The sequence below is a fragment of the Physeter macrocephalus genome, chromosome 13 (assembly GCF_002837175.3).
Source record: "Physeter macrocephalus isolate SW-GA chromosome 13, ASM283717v5, whole genome shotgun sequence".
NCBI classification, from domain to species: Eukaryota; Metazoa; Chordata; class Mammalia; order Artiodactyla; family Physeteridae; genus Physeter; species Physeter macrocephalus.
The window spans coordinates 18,552,941-18,574,156 of record NC_041226.1 but is presented as its reverse complement, the minus strand read 5'-3'; the positions used below and the strand labels follow the sequence as shown (position 1 = coordinate 18,574,156).

The window sequence follows — 21,216 nt, the reverse complement described above, 5'->3', positions numbered from 1 at the left end:
TGTACCCAGAAACTAGCCACACCACACTCTATTCCTGGGGTCCTTGGAATTCGAGAAGCCGACAGGAACCAGGTCCAGGAAGGACTTTATAAGCAGGTTGGCTAAAATGCATGGAGTGTTCAGGTTGAGGAAGGAAGCTGATAAAAACAAATGTGTCTTCTGCTATTTGGGAATAACTATAAGTCTACTCAGAATCGAGAACAGTTAATTTATAATGATGGTCATTTAAGAGTGGTGACTTTGGGCTTCCCTGGTGGCGCAGTGGTTGAGAGTCCGCCTGCCGACGCAGGGGACACAGGTTCGTGCCCCGGTCCGGGAGGATCCCACATGCTGCGGAGCGGCTGGGCCCGTGAGCCATGGCCGCTGAGCCTGCGCGGCCGGAGCCTGTGCTCCGCAGCAGGAGAGGCCACAACAGGGAGAGGCCCGCGTACCGGAAAAAAAAAAAAAAAAAAAAAAAGAGTGGTGACTTCTATTCAATATTAAGAAAAGACTTGGTCACAACTGAAGCTATTCCACAAGTACAACTGGCCCACTTGGAGTGAGCGCCTCACCATTTACTTCTCAAACTCTTCTGGCTCCTCGTCCTGTAGGAATGTGTCCATAAAAATGGCCTGCCTCAAAAAAATCTGATTTTATCTTTAAAACATTATGCAAAATGTATCCTTTACTCTCTAACACTTAGGCTTATAGTTCCATAAAACTGTCTTCCTTACCATCAAGTAAAATGGCTGTCCTGTGAAGATGGCCGGTTGCTCTTGTGGCTTCACACATTACTTGGCACAAGGTCCCATTTTTCTTCCGGGACCAGTTTTAAAAAAGGGAATTACTCAGGAAGGTGGATGGCAGGCAGTTCTTCAGAGTTGGGTAGCAGGATGTTGTAGAAGAAATTCCCTGCAGCAAACACATCCTTTATAGCTCTGCTCAGCCATTGATCCCCTGCTTTTAATCATTTTTAATAAAATTGTAAGTCTCCTGATGAGGCCATTCTCTCATAATGCTTCAAATAAGTGTTTTTCAAACTATGCTGTGATTTTTCTGCTCCAACCCCAGCTTTCTCAGAGAACTTCAAGATCTTCAACTAAAAATGTTTGAAAAATACTGCTACAGGGCAGTGCTGAGAAGACACAGGGCAATCACCACATGTGGTTGTCTCACACTTCTTTTAGCCACAGGTACATTTAAGAGGGTAACTAGTTACTCCACATTCCCATTCCGATCCCAAGTCCTTTGCAGTAGATGGGCTCAGCAGTACCCACAGGGGATTTGGGAAATGTGGTTAGGTATAGCTCTGCTTTCTCCTAAAACTGAGAATGAAGAAAAGGCACATTTTTGTCTCATTTTTTAATCTTACGTATCTGAAAAAAAGCCTGGCACTATTCATAGAACAAAAAGGCATGATTTAGGCTCCTTTGGAGAAATTTTCTACCTGAATTGATTTAGGACAACGGTTCACACCTTGGGGCAGTTCTGGCCCCCCGGAAACATTTGGCAGTGTCTTGAGACGTTTTTGGTTGTCCTGCCTTTAGCATGGAGAGGTACTACCCACACCTAGTGGGCAGAGCCTAAGGATGCCACTAAACACCCTACAATACACAGGACAGCCTCCCACAACAAATTATTATCCAGCCTAAAATGTCCATTTTTTTTTTTTGGCTGCACTGTGCAGCTTGCGGTATCTTAGTTCACTGACCAGGGATCAAACCTGGGCCCACAGCAGTGAAAGTGCGGAGTCCTAACCACTGGACTGCCAGGGAATTCCCTAAAATGTCAATATTGAAGGGTCTGAAAAACCCCGACTTACGTTAAAGTTAGTTGAGGAATTTCATGGGCAAATGAAGAGGCTAAGGATGTGAACAGGCTGCATTCCCACATCCCTTTTCCTAAACACGTTCTCTTTATAGAGTACTGAGCCCACCTATATAGTTGACCTTTGAACAACGCAGGGGTTAGAGGTGCTGACCCTCTACATATTCGAAAATCCGCCTGTAAGTTATAGTCAGCGCTCCATATACGCAGTTTCTCCATACAGCAGTTCCTCTGTGTAAGTGGTTCCACATCCGAGAATTCAACCAACTGCCGATCGTGTAGTACTACAGTATTTACTATTGAAAAAAATCCACACATATGTGGACCCATGCAGTTCAAACCCATGTTGTTCCAGGGTCAACTGTATATAGGTATGTACAGATAGAACCTCATCTATATACTGTGCTTTTGAGAAGCATTCTACCACTGTTTTTCAGTTATTTAACTAAGTACAACATTTATATGAAGAGTTCCTTTTACACTTTAGACAAATGAGTGGTGGGTAAAAGAGAGAACTCCTTGGCCTATATGCCTTAAGACTTACAGCTTAATGTACAGAAATTATACTCCCTTTCTCCAAATAGATTTAATTAAAACCCCCAGTTCAACTAGGGTTAAGAAAATTCATAACCATCACTGTAAGACAACTTTCACAAATTTTTACTTGCAATTAATTAATCTCCTCAGAAGAACAACCCTTCTGAAGTAAATTATGGCAAGATTAAATAGGAGTATTGTAACTTATTTACTTATATACTGAGTTCTTTCAAAAATACTTTGAAGTGTCATTATATGAAAGTAAAAATACCTGTATACTAAAAAGTTTGGCTGCTCCTTTGTTCTTTCAATTAATCCAAGATTTCATTTAGAGCCTCAACCTTACTTCAATGACTATCTTCCAAAGTTCTTGTTTTCAAGGATTAGACAGGCCTTAAATAAAGCTTGAATTTTTGTTTTATGAAAGTCATAATTACACTATCATCTCAAATGGCCTTTCTATGAGTTGTGGTATTTACACCTGACGTACATAGAGAGAACACCATGTGATGATGAAGGCATAAGGAAATTAAGATACTTTCAAAAATAAGTTCTTCAATGTTTTATCATATTTGATAGCAGCTTTTTTATTGGTTACAAAACCTAAGCCCATATACAAAATTAGGAACACATTTAGATGCCTCTTTTGAAAGAATGTTTTAGTCTTTTTTAACTGAGTTAAAAAAAAAATAAAAACAATGCAATTTTTCAACACTGTTTTGAAAACTTAAAAGTGCAGCAATATACTTAGTTTCCTTTACCTACGAAATTTTGCATTTCCATTTCCAAACTGATAAGGTCACAACAAATTGGATCAAGCCAATGCATACGTATGTCTGCACTACTTGATGCTAATGTTCACTTATGTTAGTTTGCACTTAAAACACAAGAGGAAATAGGAATCGGCACAGTAGAGGCCCAATTTAATCTCAATGTGTGCAAAATTTAAAAGGTAACTGTCAGTAAGTATGGAGAGCCCAGAAGAAAGTAAACTGGAAGGGGTACAATTCACAATATTGAGAAGATTTGGACTTCAAGGGTTTCACCGAAGTTTGTGACCTTAATTAGCTTTGACTTTGTTATTCCTACTTTTAGTGAACACCACACAGTTTCAAAAATTTAGACTACTGAACAGGATGCAGTTACCATATGAAGCTTTAACTCAAAATTTGGATAAAGAAAAAAAGGCACAATGAACTTCAACTCAACTTTATGTGCACAAGAGTTGAAAAATCTGAGCCACCTTAAAGAGAAATTGATTCTAAAATTTATAAAACCTATAAATAATCAGAGGCCAAACCACTATATTAAAACAGATTCTCTAGCAAGTAAAAATCTTGCAGTTTAAACATACTCTTGTATCCACTTTAGATACAAGACAAAACTCACTCTTTAAAGTGGCTCCACCTTGGCAGATACATATATTTGTAATGAATGCACACCTGCTATGTGTTGTTTATCAGTGAAAACACCCCCGCTGATTCACAAAGCTCTGATGGCATCTGTCTCATCTTCATCACAGTAAATACACACCCCCCCCCATCGGATAACTAAATTAGTTTAGATTTTCTATCCCTTCACATCAATGCATTGGGAAATTATACCCAGTAAACAATAGCAACAAAACCATTCCTGTGACAGCACAAATTATTCAGTTTAAAAAATTTCAAATTCTTGCATGAATAGCTGGGTCAGACAATTTACCAAAAGCAATGACTTTACATAGTAATACCAGATTTTGCAGAATTACTTAAAGATCACTGCAAATCAGGTTTATGTTAAATAACTGCAGATTATTCCTCTATGCAGATCCTTGTCTGAATCTTTTTATATGTGAATATGCTTTTAGAGTAGGATCTGAATGAACTTTCCAATAATCAACGAATGAAGTTTTATGACACTTCTAAATAGTTGTTGTTTTGTTGCCAACCACATTATCAAAAGCACTGGTTACTAAGTAAAAAATATTTTAAGACTAAATTACAGTAAACATGAAAGCTCCACAGTTTAAACCCAATATAAATCAACCATACCCAATTATCAATTTAAAACGAAAAATATTAACTCCTGAAAGCTGAAAGCAAGATTTTCTTTTTTAATATCACCAATGGGTACTTTAGAATTTTGTGTTTTTGTTTTTATTTATTTATTTTTTTCTTTATAGTCAGGGACTCTTGCTTTCAACTTAAACAGAAGTTCAAGTCCGTAACAGGTTGCAGCTCAGGTAAAATACCATGCACAGCATTTGATTACTTCAAAACAGCAGGAACACACAGGCTGAAGTGAGTGGTCAAATAGGGCTTGCTGTTCTCAAAAATTAGGTATAATGGCGAAAGCATTACCATCCATAGCTAAAGTTCTTCCTCCAACCCTGGCTTCTGAGGCAGATAATAAACACATCAATTACTGGTAGATGAAGTACAGTTTTTTTAAAACTTATCTGTTTAATCAATAACCAAGTTTCTTTTTTTTAAGTTACTTTTTGTTTGTGTCAGTTCCACCAATGAAAATCATTTGGCTTGTACTTTAAAATCTATTCTTCCACATAAAGAGTATGAAAATATGTTTGTGGAGGACAATGATGGAGGCTCAGAACAGACTGCACCTCTTTAAAGTCTTCCAACATGTGTATGTGTCATACCAAAGTGTCTTGATCCATAGCGCACCATTTTCCAAAGGAATATCAAGTGGGCAGCTGACATGCCACCACTACAGAATATTCTAAACTGAAGACTGCGGTTGTCAGCATGTGGCACCAGGGAACAGGGAAAAATAGGGTAGTTGAGATTGTTAAGGAGAATTCTAAAACAGTTTAGGAAATCATGCATATGCATTTACAGTCCATGTGGATAGTGACTTTTGGCAACTGCAAAGTGACTGAGACATGGCTTGCTTTAGAAGCATCAAAACAAAGAGGCATGTATGTTTTGGAGCCTTTTGTACTTGTTGTTCTTGTCATTTGGTAGCCATCTGGTGGTGCTTCATATTGAATGTGGGAAAGATGCTGCACTCAATTGAACTTAAAAATTAAATTCTTTTGTTTGAAGGTTGGCTGTTGGGTCAAAGTTGTAAGTACCTCCTTGTGTTGCTTCAGGAATGAGGCTAGGATCTTCATCAATCTATAATAAACAAGAAAAAAATCTTTATTATGTTAAGATACTATACATTACAGTGTAAGCGGAATTGATTTACTTCTTAGGAGAGAATTCCATATGAATGTTTTCGTTACCTAAAAAACATTTTAAGTAAATCAACAATGTTATTAAGAAATCTAACAATTAAAAATTGAACACACATTTAAAAATTGCCCCATGCTTTAGTTCCTGTATCTGTAGATTTACTTTACCTATCTGAACATACATCATTTCTATAATTACCATTTCTTCCCATTTAACAAACTACAAAAGCAACAAGGTGACAGAAATACAGTATAAATTTAGTCATGGAAAATTCTTAGAAAACTTACTTTATGTATAGATTTTAATGTACATGTAGATACATCATACTTTAATATATACTTACATCATCACCAGAGAAATACTGATCTATGATTTCAAATGCTAATTTATATATGTCTTCATTTTCATGCTGCTGTAAAACTTCAATTTTCTCCAAACCTGATAAAAATAAAATAGTCAAAATAACTAGGCACATACTAATAAAAACTGTGCTCATTGTAATCATGGAAAATCCTAAAGAACTCAGAACACCCTCCCACCACCCTCCAAAGATGACAGTTCATCTAAAATACAGATAAAACCCTGAGCTGCTCTGGTTAGAGGGCCAGCATTCCACTAATTTCTTCCTCTTTAGAACCCCTAGAGGTATCCTGGTCCCTGAAGCAGGCAGCTTAAAAAACACCTAAATACTCCATTTGACAGATGAGGAAGCTGTGGCACAGAGATGTAAAGGGATTTATTTCAGGTTACATGGCAAGTTAGTGACAGAACTAGAACCAAGATCTCTGCCACGCCCCCCAGGACTCCTTTAATATAATCATACTGTTGCATACAGTAATTTTTATCCTTCTCTTTGTTTTCCAAATGTTACGTAATGATTGATATAAATATAAGATAAAACTTTAAATTTTGAAGTAATTTCTTTCTTTTTTTTTTTTGGCCACATCATGGGGCATGTGGAACTTCCCCAACCAGGGATCGAACCCATGCCCCCTGCAGTGGAAGCACAGTGTCTTAACCACTGGACCACCAGGGAAGTCCCTGAAATAATTTCTTAAAAAAAAAAAAAAATGAATAGGGTGCTTATGTCCTATAGTTACAGTGAACCTGGGAAATACTTTTTCAGAAAAGTAACTATAAAATGCCTTTATTTATATTCCCAATATATTTACTCCATGTATCATGTACGTAAGTCTATTAAATCCTTAGTAATAAATATTCTTCTTTGAAATGTCTTTTTAGCTAAGTTATTTTGAAATAGTTTCATTTTTTATATAGTAATATTCAAACCAGAAAAATGGGAAAATAGGTGTCAAAGATAATGGATGTAGAGTGCCTTATAAAATCATAAAATGCTAAGTAAATAGGTATCCTAATTATAAGTATTTATCTCATAGACAGAAGCAACTATCTTGATAAAAAGCTGGAGTAACAAGCTCAAACTTTCTGGGTTAAGTTGTTCTGAACCAGACTACAATGTTCATTTCAAATTATTTAAAAAGTAAAACATCTTAAAACAAAATAAACAGTGAATTAATAGTAGTACAGTAAGAAGATCTGGCTTTTAATTATGCTTCTATCACTAACTACTTCCCTGACCGTGGACAAAACTCCTTAACATCTCCAGAATATTTTCTTCTTGTTATTAAGAAAATACTTCCAGTCTGAACATTCTATGACGCTACCGCATTTGTTTTCTCTTAAAAAGATAAACTCGGTAGTATAATCGAACAAATTAGTCAACAAAAACGTATAAAATAAAACATGACATTAAGATAAGTTAATTTAAGGTTTGAGCAATTTAGTACACATTGAACAGGCACCTTTAAAAACAGAATTTTAAAATATATGCTTCATATGTCATTACCAGAGAAAATAATGATATAGTATTTCAAATCACAGTCCTTTCTTATTAAAATTTCAAAGTAGGGCTTCCCTGGTGGCGCAGTGGTTGAGAGTCCGCCTGCCGATGCTGGGGACACGGGTTCGTGTCCCGGTCCGGGAAGATCCCACATGCCGCAGAGCGGCTGGGCCCGTGAGCCATGGCCACTGAGCCTGCGCGTCCGGAGCCTGTGCTCCGCAACGGTAGAGGCCACAACAGTGAGAGGCCCGCGTACCACAAAAAAAAAAAAAAAAAAAAAAATTTCAAAGTAATTTCTGTAGTAATAACCCTAGCATGGAGTTCTAGCAATCATAAGACTGAAACAAAATATCTAGATGACTGTGAAATCATTAACCTTTTCCATAACCTATTCCAATATATGGAATAGCATTTCACAAAGTGAGGTCCACAGAATCACATGATAATAGGTATAACATGAAAACAAGTGTTTTACTGTCAAGGAGTTTGAGAAATGCCAAATTAAACAAAGCCTGTAAGTTTCTCTATTATAGTGGTTTTCAAAGCTTTTAATTTGCTCTTATGCAATGTGACTTCAGGACGAGTATCTGTGTTTCCTGAAAAGCATTGTCAATCTCTAGGAATGTTATGGCATGACTTTCACAACCAATTGTTTTCTGGACAATCTTCTTGGACTACTAATATAGCAAAAGAATAGCAACATCCTCGGATGATGTTAATATTAATAGCAATATATCCTAAGTTTTCTTTCTAATTAGCTGTCTTTAAAGGAACTAATGTTTCAGAGTTCCAGTGCTCAACTATTTTTCTTTAATCAACCCTCTTACCTCCGCATTCTTCTATTATTTCAGCTATTGTGCTTGCTTCATCACCAGCCATTATCAGAATGTTTTTCAGACCATCTAGAACCACCTGAACAACTTGAGAATCTTTTACTGACAGTAAATTACAGAATGGTGGTATTACATTCTGCTGTACAAGGTACTCAACCTAGACAACAGAAGAGAAGAGATACTCTTATTTATATAATTATCTTTTCCCCCAAAAGAACACAGTACAGGGCTTATAAACAATCAACAACTCCTAAACCTAAGAGAGTAGTATGCTTTCCAGGATTAACAACTATTAACAGTTTTTTTCCAAACTCACTTGATCTTTTCTGCCACTTATAGTTAAGTTGCTAATTGCCCAAGCAGCTTCTTTTTGTGTTCCAAAGTCCCCCTGAAGGTTAAAAAAGAAATGTTAAAATAAATTTTTTGGTCAAAAAGTCTTGGTTATAATATATTAACAGACATGATGAACTCCTAACAATGACTGACCTTGGCAAGCTGATGAATAATCATAGGGATTAATCCTGCATCTATTACAGCTTGAACTTGTTGCTGGTTGCCTGCTGTAATGTTGGAAAGGAACCACACTGCTTCCTGTAATTGAACAAAATAAAGGGCAACTTTATTTGAAAAACTGTATCTTTAATGTGTTTATATTTTTATTTTAATGTAGTTTAAATATATAGTAACAAGTCACCTCAGCTGCATTAAGGGAAATGCATCTAAGAGTGATTAGGTTATAAAGAATCTCCCATTTTAAACATATAAGGAAACTTCTATCCATAATATCTGGGCCCATTAACCTAGCATAACCTTCAATAATATAGATACCTAGGACTATACCGGACGCACTATTTTAGACAATGGTGATATGGCGGTGAAAAAAAACAGACAAAAGCCTTTACTCATGGACCTTGTATTTTTGGTGCATGAGCTCCCTCTAAAAGACAGATGATAGAAATAAATAGAAGACTGAATTTCCTAATACTTTGTGTTAAAACTACTTCTAAGAAAGGTGAATTATTTTATTGTAAAAATATTTACTTGCAGGGACTTCCCTGGTGGTCCAGTGGTAAAGAATCTGCCTTCCAATGTAGGGGACATGGGTCCGATCCCTGGTCTGGCAAGATCCCAAATGCCATGGGGCAACTAAGCCCACACGCCACAACTACTGAGCTCGCGTGCCTCAACGACAGAGCACGCGTGCCGCAAAACTATAGAGCCCACGCGCCACAACTAGAGAGAGAAAACCTGTACGCCACAACTAGAGAGAAGCCAGAGAGCCCCAACAGAAGATCCCACATGCCTCAAGAAAGATCCCACGTGCCGCAACTAAGACCCAGTGCAGCCAAAAATATAAAGAAAATAAATAATTTTTAAAAAGTTTTACTTGCAAGATATATTTAGAACTTAAGCTTCTAACTAGTCTAGGATGGTCTATATAACAAATTTTATTGTAACCTTAAATGATTTATGTCACGAACAAATAGGTTTATTATAAGTTTAGTGTCAAATGGGTATCTTCTTCCTCCTCTACAATGAAAAGATTGTAGGAGAGTACCCTGGCCTGGGTTCAATCCCTGGTCAGGGAACTCAGATTCCGCATACCACAACTGGGACCCGGAGCAGACAAAATGAATGAATGAATGAATGAATGAATGAATAAATAAATACTAAAAAAGAATCCAACTGTCAAATTGTAGTCATGCAACTATATAAATATAATTATGACAAAGAAGAAATGATCAGTTTTGTTAGTTTGAGGGATAGTGGCATTTCAGGCAGATAAAACTGTATTAAATTAAATTCAAATCAAAATCACGAGACCCCCACTTCACAGTACTGGGTGGCTATAATAATAATTAAAAAAAGGAACTGGATCCCTCATAACATTGCTTGTAGGAATGTAAAATGGTGCAGCTCCTATGGAAAAGAGCTTGGTGGTTCCTCAAAAACTTGAACATACAATTACCATATGACTTGACAATTCTACTCATAGATATATACCCAAAGGAACTAAAAGCAGGGACTCAAACCAATGTTCCTAGTAGCATTACTATTCATAGTAGCCAAAAGGTAGAAACAATCCAAGTATCCATCAACAAATGGACGAATAAACAAAATATGGTATATAGGCACAATGGAATATTTATTCAGCCATAAAAAGGAATGAAGTTCTGATACATGCTCCAACATGGATGAACCTTGAAAACATACAATGTGAAATAAGCCAGACTTGAAGACTAAAGTACTTAAGCACATATTTAACAGTAAGATTGTATCTTAAGCTTAAAATCTTTTTTTAAAAAAAAGCAATTTTAATGATCCTTTAATTTAGGCACTGCAGTTTTTCGTTCAATCTAATTTCATAGGGAGATTAAATTATGATCTATTTGTTTATAAAACACACCAGCAAAAAAAAAAAAAAGATACCGGTCACCCAATGGAAAATTTTATATGTACTCTCACCTAGTGGCTACTAATTTGCTACTGCTCAATCTATTGAAATAAAAACATTGGTTAATATACAAATAATTTTATTCTGTGATGATCATGGCAGCACTTAATAGCAAGCAATTAAAAACTGAAACAAAATAACTGCAGAGGTGATTTGAAATAATTCTCATCTTAACTAGAGTGGTTTTGAAGAGAATCACAAGCAAACAGAAACAGAAACAAGAAGGCAGTCAAAATTGAGATATACAAAGAGAAAGAAATGCACTGACAAGGCTGTTATATACCTTACCTTATTTATCTTCTCTTTGGGGTGTGATAAGAGATTTGGGAAGTGTGACAGGACATCGCAGTTGAGAACAACCTGGGTCTGCTCGTCGGTACCTGTCACTATGTTGCCAACCGCTCTGAGGGCTGCTGTCTGGGGATAAAATGTTTTCTATAAGTTTGTTTAGGATGAAACTGATACTACATTTTTTATAATCCTGAGAAAATGTAAAAATGCAAAGGGTGAATGATTAAAATTTACTGCATTCTTACACAAATCATTCCACAGAACTGGAAAGTAGTTTTGAACTTTAAACAATAGTCTTATGAAAACTGGAACTATATAGAAAAATTGTGTGGAAAATAGTTGGAAAAAATTTTTAAATAAAAATTGTAAAGGTCCTTTTTTAACAGCTATTTTTACCTATTAGTAAATAGGCACCACAGAAAGATTTTAATAAAGGCCTCTAACGGGCACACATTTCTATCTAGAAAGTCACTTCGGCAGAAGTGGGATGAACAGATCTATTGGCCATGTACCCCTAATCAGAGTGAGGAGAAACGAGAGGGAGAGGAGAAAATGCAGTTTGGAAGCTGTTGCAATTATCCAGAGGAAAGAAAATAAATCTTGAACTAAATCAGTGGCTCTAGATATAAGGAGAAAACAGATTTGAAAGCTATATAATAAGGATTGACAGGGTTTTGTAATGGAGGGGAGACAAGAGGAGGAATATCAAGGTTTCTAGCTTGGACTATGCTGTCCACTGAAAGGGGATATAGGAAGAAGGGCAGGTTTGTGGGAGAAGATGGTATGTTCATTTTTGCCTGGTTGAAATGACAATGGAGTTCTTAGAAGATATGTCTAAGGACTCAAGGACAATTGGCTATATGAGTCTGCAACTCAGCAAAGAATCTGGATGAGATGAAGATTTAGAAATCAACAAAAGCAGATTCAGCAAAATAGCACAAGAAATATTGAAGAAATGTGCATATAGACAGAACTGAAGCCTGGTTGTACAAGTTAACTGGTTATAACAAATACAAACTTTACACAAGTAAGAAAAAATGTTTAAGTACTTACTTGAACTTTCACTTCCTGGTGGCTCAGAAGGGGCACAAGAAATGGCACAACCCCTGAATCAATAACCATCTGTATCTGCTCATTACCTCCATCTGTCAGGTATGACAGTGCCCAAACAGTATCCACAAGAATCTTCAGGAAATAAAAAAGAATTACCGTTTAATGTATTTGTTTGAATGTTTGAAATACATAACACACTTATGGGATGGTGACATAAAAAGTAACTGAATTTTGTTTTAGCTTGGTAGCAAAAATATCTGCTAAGCTGATACATCTGCTGCGTAGTAGATAAAACTCTCTCAGTGGCTACCTCAGGCCACTCTTCACAAAAGTGACACACAGAAGTCTGGGACAACTTCTACCCCAACTTCCATATCTATATATTAGGTAGATAAATTTAAAAACAGGCAGAAAAGTAATTCTCCCTACCCCCACAAACTAAATACCCAATAATCACGAGGAAACACTTTATACATAGAATGAGACCAATATATCATGCTGCTTCCAGTTTAGAAGAGCCCAAAGAGATCATTTATCCATGTTAGTAGTTTTTAAACATGTTGAGCAACGTAATTTTTCAGACTATTAAAGTAAACATAAAAGAAATGACTTGGCATTTTAACTTTGGGGAAAAAATTAATTATTTGTAAATCTCTTGAAAAATGTCCCAATTGAAGAGCATACAGTATAAACCATGCCTTACACCCATCTAATTTTGCAAATAATAAAAAACAAAAAACAGGCTCAGGTTTGTTGACTCATTCAAAGTCAAAGAGCTTATATGTAGTTTTCTTTGGTGTCTTCACAGAGGAATGTAACCACAGGCCGGATCTCATGTGAAATCCAGAGAAGTTTCCTATTAGAATATTCAAATTAAAGACATTTGTTGCTCTAAAATAACAGCAGCCACCTGAATTCAAATCTCTCCATGTAACCTTCAAAAAAGTATATGTATTAACAAGAGCAAATAAAACCACATATAGCCTGCACCTTTAACATTACTAGGTGTCTGAGAATGATACAAATTTCAAATTACCTATAAGAAGAGAAAAAACTAAATTCTACCTTTTGTCTGGACCTCCTGCCCTAACACTAAGTGAGACTTCAGAGAAGAGGAGAGTGAAGAGCTTAAAGGTAAGATATCCTAGTAAAGCTACTCCACTTTAGTGGGGCAGAGACCATGTGGCTCAAAAAGCCTAGAAGATTTACTATCTGTCTTCTATAAAAAAATTTGCTGACACCTTTACCAGAGGATGAGCTTCATTCAACTAACAGATAAATGAAGAAATATTTCACTGTAGATCAAAGACTAACACAAATGTGAAGATAAGAGTGGAAGAATAATTTAAATGTTATATCTTCCAGAAAAATTGAAATATTGCACTTGACAAATCGGAGGACAGAAGGTATGCCTGAGAACTCCACCCATGTACCATCCTACCCCCACAAGGAAAGCCTCCTTGCTAGAGGGTGCCTACAGAAGCTGTGTGTGTGAGCGAAGCTTGTCTACTACCAAGTCTGGCAGTAACAGGTAGCAAGATTTAAACAGAAATCAGAGTCTCATAACGTAACAGTCAAAATGCAGGCTACAGCTGAAAAAAACTCATCATATCAAGAACCAGGATTACCTCAACTGAAAAACGAAAAGAAAGTCAACAGATGCCAACACTGAGATGACGCAGATATTGAAATTATCTGACAGGATTTTAAAGTAACTGTCATAAAAGTACTTCAGCATGCAATTATGAACACATTTGAAACAAATGAAATATAGTAAGTCTCAGCAAAGAAATAGGAAAAATAAAGAAGAACCAAATGGACTTCAAAACTAATAAACTCAGTAACCAAAATTTAAAACTCACTGGAAGGACCCAATAGTAGAAGGGAGAGAAGAAAAAACAAAATCAACTAACTCAAAAGACAGATCAATACATATCATCCAATTGGGCGAGAAAAAAAAGATTGCAAAGAATGAACAGAGCTTTAGGGAATTGTAGGATGATAACAAAAGATATAATAACATTTATGTCAGTAGAGTCCCAGAAAGAGAGGTGAAGCTGAAAAACATATCTGAAGAAATAATGACGGAAAACTTCCCAAATTGGGCAAAAGACACAAACCTAGATTCAAAAATGGGAGAATGAGGTGAGAGAAAAGAGAAAAGAGAAAAGAGAAATAAGCTCATCACTTGCTGTATGGGTAAAGACAGGAGTCAAAAAATACCATTTAAACCTATCAAACCAGACAGTAAAAAAAACAAAAGGCATTATAAGTATAAAGGTAACAATGGAACAAAAACAAACATTCCTAAATACCAAAAAAATTTTTAAAAGAGAGAAGAAAGAACACTAAGTAGAAAATAAAACACACAGAAATTATAACACAAAATAACAGGACAGAGTTGAAACCAAACATATCAAACAATATGAAACAGGCTTAACTCACCTGTAACAAGAAAAAGATTTTCAAATTGGCTCCTAAAACAAAACTCAATTCTATGTTGTATACAAGAGACACACCTAGGGGCTTCCCTGGTGGCGCAGTGGTTGAGAATCCGCCTGCCAATGCAGGGGATGCGGGTTCGTGCCCCAGTCTGGGAGGATCCCACATGCTGCGGAGCGGCTGGGCCCGTGAGCCATGGCCGCTGAGCCTGCGCGTCTGGAGCCTGTGCTCCGCAACGGGAGAGGCCACAATGCGTGAGAGGCCCGTGTACCGCCAAAAAAAAAAAAAAGAGACACACCTAAAACAGTCATTCAAAAAGGCTAAAAATAAAGGGACAAGCAAAGGTACACCAAGTAAATGATAACAAAGCAGAGACTGCAATCCTGTTAGCAGACCAGCAGAATTCATTCTACAAAGTATTACAAAGAATAAAGAAGGCTACTTTGTAAAGCTATATCCCACAATGTATAATGAATATGTAACTGTTAAAAACATCTATTCACCAAGTAACCCTGTAAATACCACTACAAAGGAGAAACTAAAAAGATGCAAGAAAAAAATAAAAATATACTGATAAAAGATTTTTCATACACTGTTGTCAGTATGAGAAGTAGATAAAAAGTGAGGATATAGATTTTATAAATATACATCGAAATTTAAACCTGATAACAGATAATAAACTTGCATATGGAGCACAAAGATATTATAAGGTCCAAAGAAAACATCAATTACATAAAGCAGAAATATTATAAAACTATTAAAAGGCAATAAAATTAGATATTAATAAATACCAAAATACCATATGGAAATTTAAGAGCCTTATATTAAACAACTCTTGGATTAAAAAAAAACAGAAAAAATTTTCTAGAAAATTATAATGAAAACACCACATACCAGAATCTATGGGATTTACTTAAAGCAGTGTTCAAAGGCAAGTTCATAGTCTTAAAAACGTATACAACAGAACTTAAAAGAATGAAAATAGATCCCAAATAAAAAGCTAGAAAAAGAACAGAGCAGGGACTTCCCTGGTGGCACAGTGCAGGGGACACGGGTTCGAGCCCTGGGCCAGAAAGATCCCACATGCCGCAGGACAACTAAGCCCATGCGCTACAACTACCGAGCCTGAGCTCTAGAGCCCTTGAGCCACAGCTACTGAGCCTGCAAGCCACAACTACTGAGGCTGCGAGCCACAACTACTGAGGCCCATGCGCCTAGAGCCCGTGCTCCACAACAAGAGAAGCCACTGCAATGAGAAGCCCGCGCACCACAAGGAAGAGTAGCCCCCGCTCACCGCAACTAGAGAAAGCCCGTGCGCAGCAATGAAGACCCAATGCAGCCCCCCCAAAAAGAAAAAGAACAGAGCAAACCAAAAGAAAGCAAAAAGAAACAGTAAGTACAAAAGTAGAAGGTAATGAAGTAAAGAACAGAAAAGCCACAGATCTAATTAAAAATCAGAATCCTAGTTCTTTGAAAAAAATGAAAAAAAGTCCTAGTTAACTTAATTAGAGAAGGGGTAGGAGGAGCACAAACGTACAAAATAAGAAATAGTGAAGAAAATAACTCTTGAAACAGTAAATTAAAACAAAAAAATCATAAAGAGATTACTTTGCATACTTAAATGCAAGCAAAATTGAAAACCTAGATGAAATGAATAATTTCCTAGGACAGTAGTTTACAAAAAACTAACCTCACTAGAAATTGAGAGTTTAAACAAGCCAATTTCAATAGCAAAAATAGAGAAAATTATCAGGGAACTAATTGCACAAGTATCAAGACCCAAAAGGTTTCAAGGGGGAAACTACCAAATCTTCAAAGATCAGATAGACCCCAGGCTATATAAATTGTTCCAGAGCATAGAAAACGAATGAAGCATAAAGGTAATACCTAAACTTTTAAAATGCAATAAAAATACAATATTAATACCAAATAAAGATAACATAAAAAAACTGTAGACCAATATCTCTTATGTGAATAGAGATGTAAAAATTCTGAATAAAGTATTAGTGAAAAGGATCCCATACTACATTAAGAAAATAATATATGATAATCAAGTGGGATTTCTCAAAGAATACAAGGATGGTTCAATTTTAGGAATATCAATATATGTCATATTAACAGACTTACGGAGAAAATCATAACCATCTCCATAGACACTGAAAAATTCCAACACTCATTCTTGACGTCAACACTCAAAATGGGATTTTACGGATATTTCCTTAACATAGTAAAACATCTATAACTCAGGAAAAAAAATCTAGATTCAACAAAAGGAATGACTGATAAATCTGATTACATAAAAAGGAGAAAACTGCATGGCAAAATATATCAAAGCCAAAGGACAAATTAGGAAAATATTTGACTATATATATATAATATATCACAAATAAAGAGTTAATGTCCTTAATACATAAAGAGCTCTTAAAAGTCAAGGAAAAGAGACCAAAAATCTGATGGAAAATGAGCAATAAAGATGAACAGGCTATTTGCAAAGATGTAAAAATGGTTCTTCAACATATGAAATCAAGGTCAACTTCACTCACAACAAGTCAAACACATATTAAAAATGAGATACAGTTTCGCATAGAATGGCAAAATTTTAAAATGACAACACAGGGACAAGGCCATGAAGAAAGTCACTTTTTTTTTTTGTGGTATGCAGGCCTCTCACTGTTGTGGCCTCTCCCGTTGCGGAGCACAGGCTCCGGACACGCAGGCTCAGTGGCCATGGCTCACGGGCCTAGCCACTCCGCGGCATGTGGGATCTTCCCGGACCGGGGCACGACCCTGTGTCCCCTGCATCGGCAGGTGGGCTCTCAACCACGGAGCCACCAGGGAAGCCCAGAAAGTCACTTTTGTATGTTGCTGCTGGGAATGCAAATGGCACAGCCCCTAAGGCAGGGAATTTGGCAGTGTATAACAAAAATTATAATGCATTCACTCTTTGACCTAGCAATCTGCTTCTAGGAATTTACCCTGAAATATATCTCCAATAATATGAAAACACACAGGATTACTGCCCGCTACATCATTCATATTTGCAAAATTCAAGAAACGGCCTAAATGCCTACCCAAAATAGTGTGTTTGAATAAACCATAGCCACAAAATGGAATACTGTGCAGAACAATACTTGGTTGCCTTGGCCTGTGATGTTTTAGGAAGCTGCTAAATGAAAGGTAACTTTTTTCCATTATAGCTCCCTACTATTAGCAGAAAACCATTCTTTTCTAATATACAGTAGCCTAGAAAAATGAAATATTTAAGATTTCTAAGCTGAGATCAATTAATAGTTTTTGGTTAGATCTTCATGACACCACCTCAAAGGCTGGTGGTGGAAAGTAAGCTATAGCTAGGTCTCAGGCCCCCTGAAGCTGTAAAGACTCTTCTAGTCTCTCTTTAATTTTGTTTTATAATATATTGGGCCTTCACTGAAAATCTCATTTTAAAAATGCTTTAAAACTTTGAAATTCACAGCACAAGATTATCAGGCTATTCTAGTTTTTTTCTATTTTCATCAGTTTGCTTTCCTCATCTCCAGAATCAGGCTAACAGCTGCTCAATGTCTTTGACATTTGTAATTTTACCTTTTGCTGCCTTTTCCCATCTGAGCTGCTTCTGTTATTTTAAACCTCCTCCAATATTCTTTTTTCTTGGTTTTTCCCTTTTTCTGGATTTCTATCGTAAAATGCCTGGCTTTTACAGTCACTAATAGTCAATGAGTGTACTCTTTTCCTCCCAGCTAATAGATTAGTCATGTGCCAATGAAGTCTTTGGCAATCCTGAGCTACTTTATTTTTCACTATGTCTGTTTTTCTGGGCTAGAAACATTTAAAATTTTTTACTTCAGCAATATTTCATGTACTTGAAGACTGCTAGAAAGCTGATCTCTAGACACACAGTATGAGACACATATACACACGGAAAAGATAGGCAACTCCAAGGGTCAATGTATTGAACAAACTTCTTGAAAACTGGTATCTTATGAACCAAAGGAAAATCTCTAGCAATCCGAAGTCTCCAAACAATAATACACTCAGCGCAAAGAGCTTTACCAATTTTTACCACCTCCAGTAAATATGCTAACAAATAATGTCCTGTTAGGCACCCTTACTGAAAACTGCTATTAAAATGTACAGTATTTCCTAGTAGGTGTCTGTAGAATGTCTATGGAATGTTAACATCACACATGCTTTAGAGACAACCAGAGCTGAACCAAGTTAAGACTGTATACTTGGGCTTCCCTGGTGGCGCGCGGTGGTGGCCCGTCCGCCTGCCGATGCAGGGGAACCGGGTTCGCGCCCCGGTCTGGGAAGATCCCACGTGCCGCGGAGCGGCTGGGCCCGTGAGCCATGGCCGCTGAGCCTGCGCGTCCGGAGCCTGTGCTCCGCAACGGGAGAGGCCCGCATACCACAAAACAAACAAACAAACAAAAAAAACTGTATACTTATCCTTATATGCAGTAAAGGGTAACTGAGTAAGCTCAGGGTGTTCAAATCCTATACTTTCCAAAGAAAGGACTGGTCCTTGATCAGCTCCTTCAAGATAACCTCTGAGCCCTGGGATTATTCTGCTTAATAACACTGCATTCCTGAGACCCTGGGCCACACTGTATCAGTCTGACTCCTGGGAGGGGATAGAGACTGAGTAGTTAAGGTCAGTCAGCCTATGTGACTGACTCCCCAGTAAAAACCCTGGACACATCAAAGTTCGGGAGCTTCCTGGTTGGTAATACTTGATATGTGTCACCACACATGGTTGATGGGAGAATAAAGCATTGTCCTTACCAATCTACTGGGAAAGGACAACTGGGAACTTGCACCTGGGTCCTCCTAAACTCTGCCCTATGTACCTTTAGCCTTTGTTGATTTTAATCTTGTGAAATGGTAAGAAATATACTAGTCTCTGCTCCCAGTTTCTAGCACAGGGCTCTAAAACCTTATAAATTCCTAAGTGATAAGAACATTAAGAGCATCTCTTGTTCCAATATCTGGTCTTTGACCCCATCCTTGACACCCTTGTAATGTCCTAAGTGATAAGAGCACTGGGAGCATCTTTTGCTCTAATGAGGTAACTCTGGATGGCCTCCTGGATGAGGAGGCTGGTCACCAGAAAGACCGAGCCATGATTAGAAGTGTGGAAATTTCAGCCCTGCTCCTCACTCTCCAGAGAGTGGAGAGGGGCTAGAAGCAGAGTTAACAACTGATCATGCCTCCATTTGGAAACCTCCATAAAATCCCAACAGTAGGGGGTTTGAAAAGCTTCCCGGCTGGCGAACACACCCACACCAGGAGGCTGACATACCCCAACTTCACGGGGATAGGACCCTCCCAGATCTCGCCCTATGTATCTCTTCATCTGGTTGTTCATCTGTATCTTTTATCATATACTTTAATAAACTAGTAAATGTAACTTGTTTCCCTGAGTTCTTTGAGCTGCTCTAGCAAATTAATAGAATCCAAGGAGGGGGTCTTTGAAACCTCTAATCTATAGCTAGGTGGTCAGAAGCACAGGGCTTGTGACTTCGTGACTGGCATCTGAAGTGTGCCTGTGGGCTGGGGGAAGAGGTGGTCATCATGTGGGACTGAGTCCTTAACCTGTGGGATCTGACACTATTTCTGGGTAGTGTGGAACTGAAATAAATTGCAGGACACCTAGTGGGTCACAGAGACTTGCTTGTTGTTGTGGGGAACCCTCCCCGCCAGCCCTGCTCAACACATTTGGTGACAAGAAGTATGAGCAGTGAAGTGTTCTGTACGAGTAGTGGAGGAGACACATAGGAGAGATATGCACCGTAGGGAAGAACTGGGTTTTTCCCTATACACGAAGGAAAAGACTGAGTTTTCCCTAAACAAATCTGTACCCTTTTGCTATAAATTACAAGCATGAGGGTAAAAGCTTCTCAGTGATTCCTTCTAGCAAATCACTGAACCTGAAGGTGGTCTCGGGGACCCCTGACATATCATCAAGTGTCACTAACCATCAAGTCTCAGCACATAACCAATCTGCTACAACTGATTAACTTCATTTGTAACAGCAGTAGATTTGTATCAAAAGTTAGATAATACTCAAAATTATTTGGGCATGTCAAGCCATGCATGAACAACTTCAAAAAGGACAGGAAAACCAAATGCTACAGAATCACTGCAATTGCACCTTAACTTTAAGAAGCACAATAACTAGAAAGCAAATGAACACAGACTGACCTGAATCAGTCCAGATTTCTTCTCTAGTCCTCGGGGGTCAATATTTAGTGATTCTTCTAACGTCACAAAGGCATATGAATGTCCATAAACCACCTAATTCTCTCCACACCCTAACGCAGCTTCTCCAGCAGTCTCACTAGTGACTGTCTCATAAATGAAGTCTTTCCTGCTGTTTTATACCTCTCCTTGCTGCTATTCTTCTTTTCTGTTGTGTCCTACCCTAAGACCCAAGTTAGAAAGTTGGGTATTATCCCTGACTCCTTTCTTCTCTCACCACCCACATCAAAACCAGCAAATTTATCATCTAAACATTTCTACAGTCCTCCCTTGTCTTTTTATTCCTAATGTCTAAGCTCTGGTTCTGGTCCTCATTTTCTCTCATTCATACCACAAAATCAACACCAATTTGTTTTCTCAACTCCACTTTCCTCTAAAATCTACACTCCACTCATAATTGGTATAAATTATCAATCCATAATGTAGCTCCCTCTCAGCTACATAAAGAGGATACATGGATCCTAAGGTGGTATACAAGACTCTGTATGATCTAGAACC

The 21,216-nt window shown here is 37.5% G+C and overlaps 2 protein-coding genes across 2 annotated transcripts in view; both read right to left on the bottom strand.

Moving 5' to 3' along the window:
- EBPL (EBP like) overlaps positions 1-818 on the bottom strand; it is an 84,105-nt gene extending 83,287 nt beyond the window's left edge. The window contains exon 1 of the mRNA XM_028497710.2: positions 714-818. The gene's annotated coding sequence lies outside the window, so the exon portion shown is untranslated. The remainder of the gene's footprint in view (positions 1-713) is intronic.
- A 3,810-nt stretch (positions 819-4,628) lies between these two features.
- Positions 4,629-21,216, bottom strand: part of KPNA3 (karyopherin subunit alpha 3) — an 84,708-nt gene continuing 68,120 nt past the window's right edge. The window contains exons 11-17 of the mRNA XM_007105312.4: positions 12,016-12,147; positions 10,960-11,088; positions 8,703-8,807; positions 8,533-8,604; positions 8,211-8,373; positions 5,866-5,960; positions 4,629-5,462 (exon numbers count right to left, since the gene is read on the bottom strand). Of these exons, the coding sequence (XP_007105374.1) occupies positions 5,364-5,462; positions 5,866-5,960; positions 8,211-8,373; positions 8,533-8,604; positions 8,703-8,807; positions 10,960-11,088; positions 12,016-12,147 (795 nt within the window). The 3' untranslated portion in view covers positions 4,629-5,363. The remainder of the gene's footprint in view (positions 5,463-5,865; positions 5,961-8,210; positions 8,374-8,532; positions 8,605-8,702; positions 8,808-10,959; positions 11,089-12,015; positions 12,148-21,216) is intronic.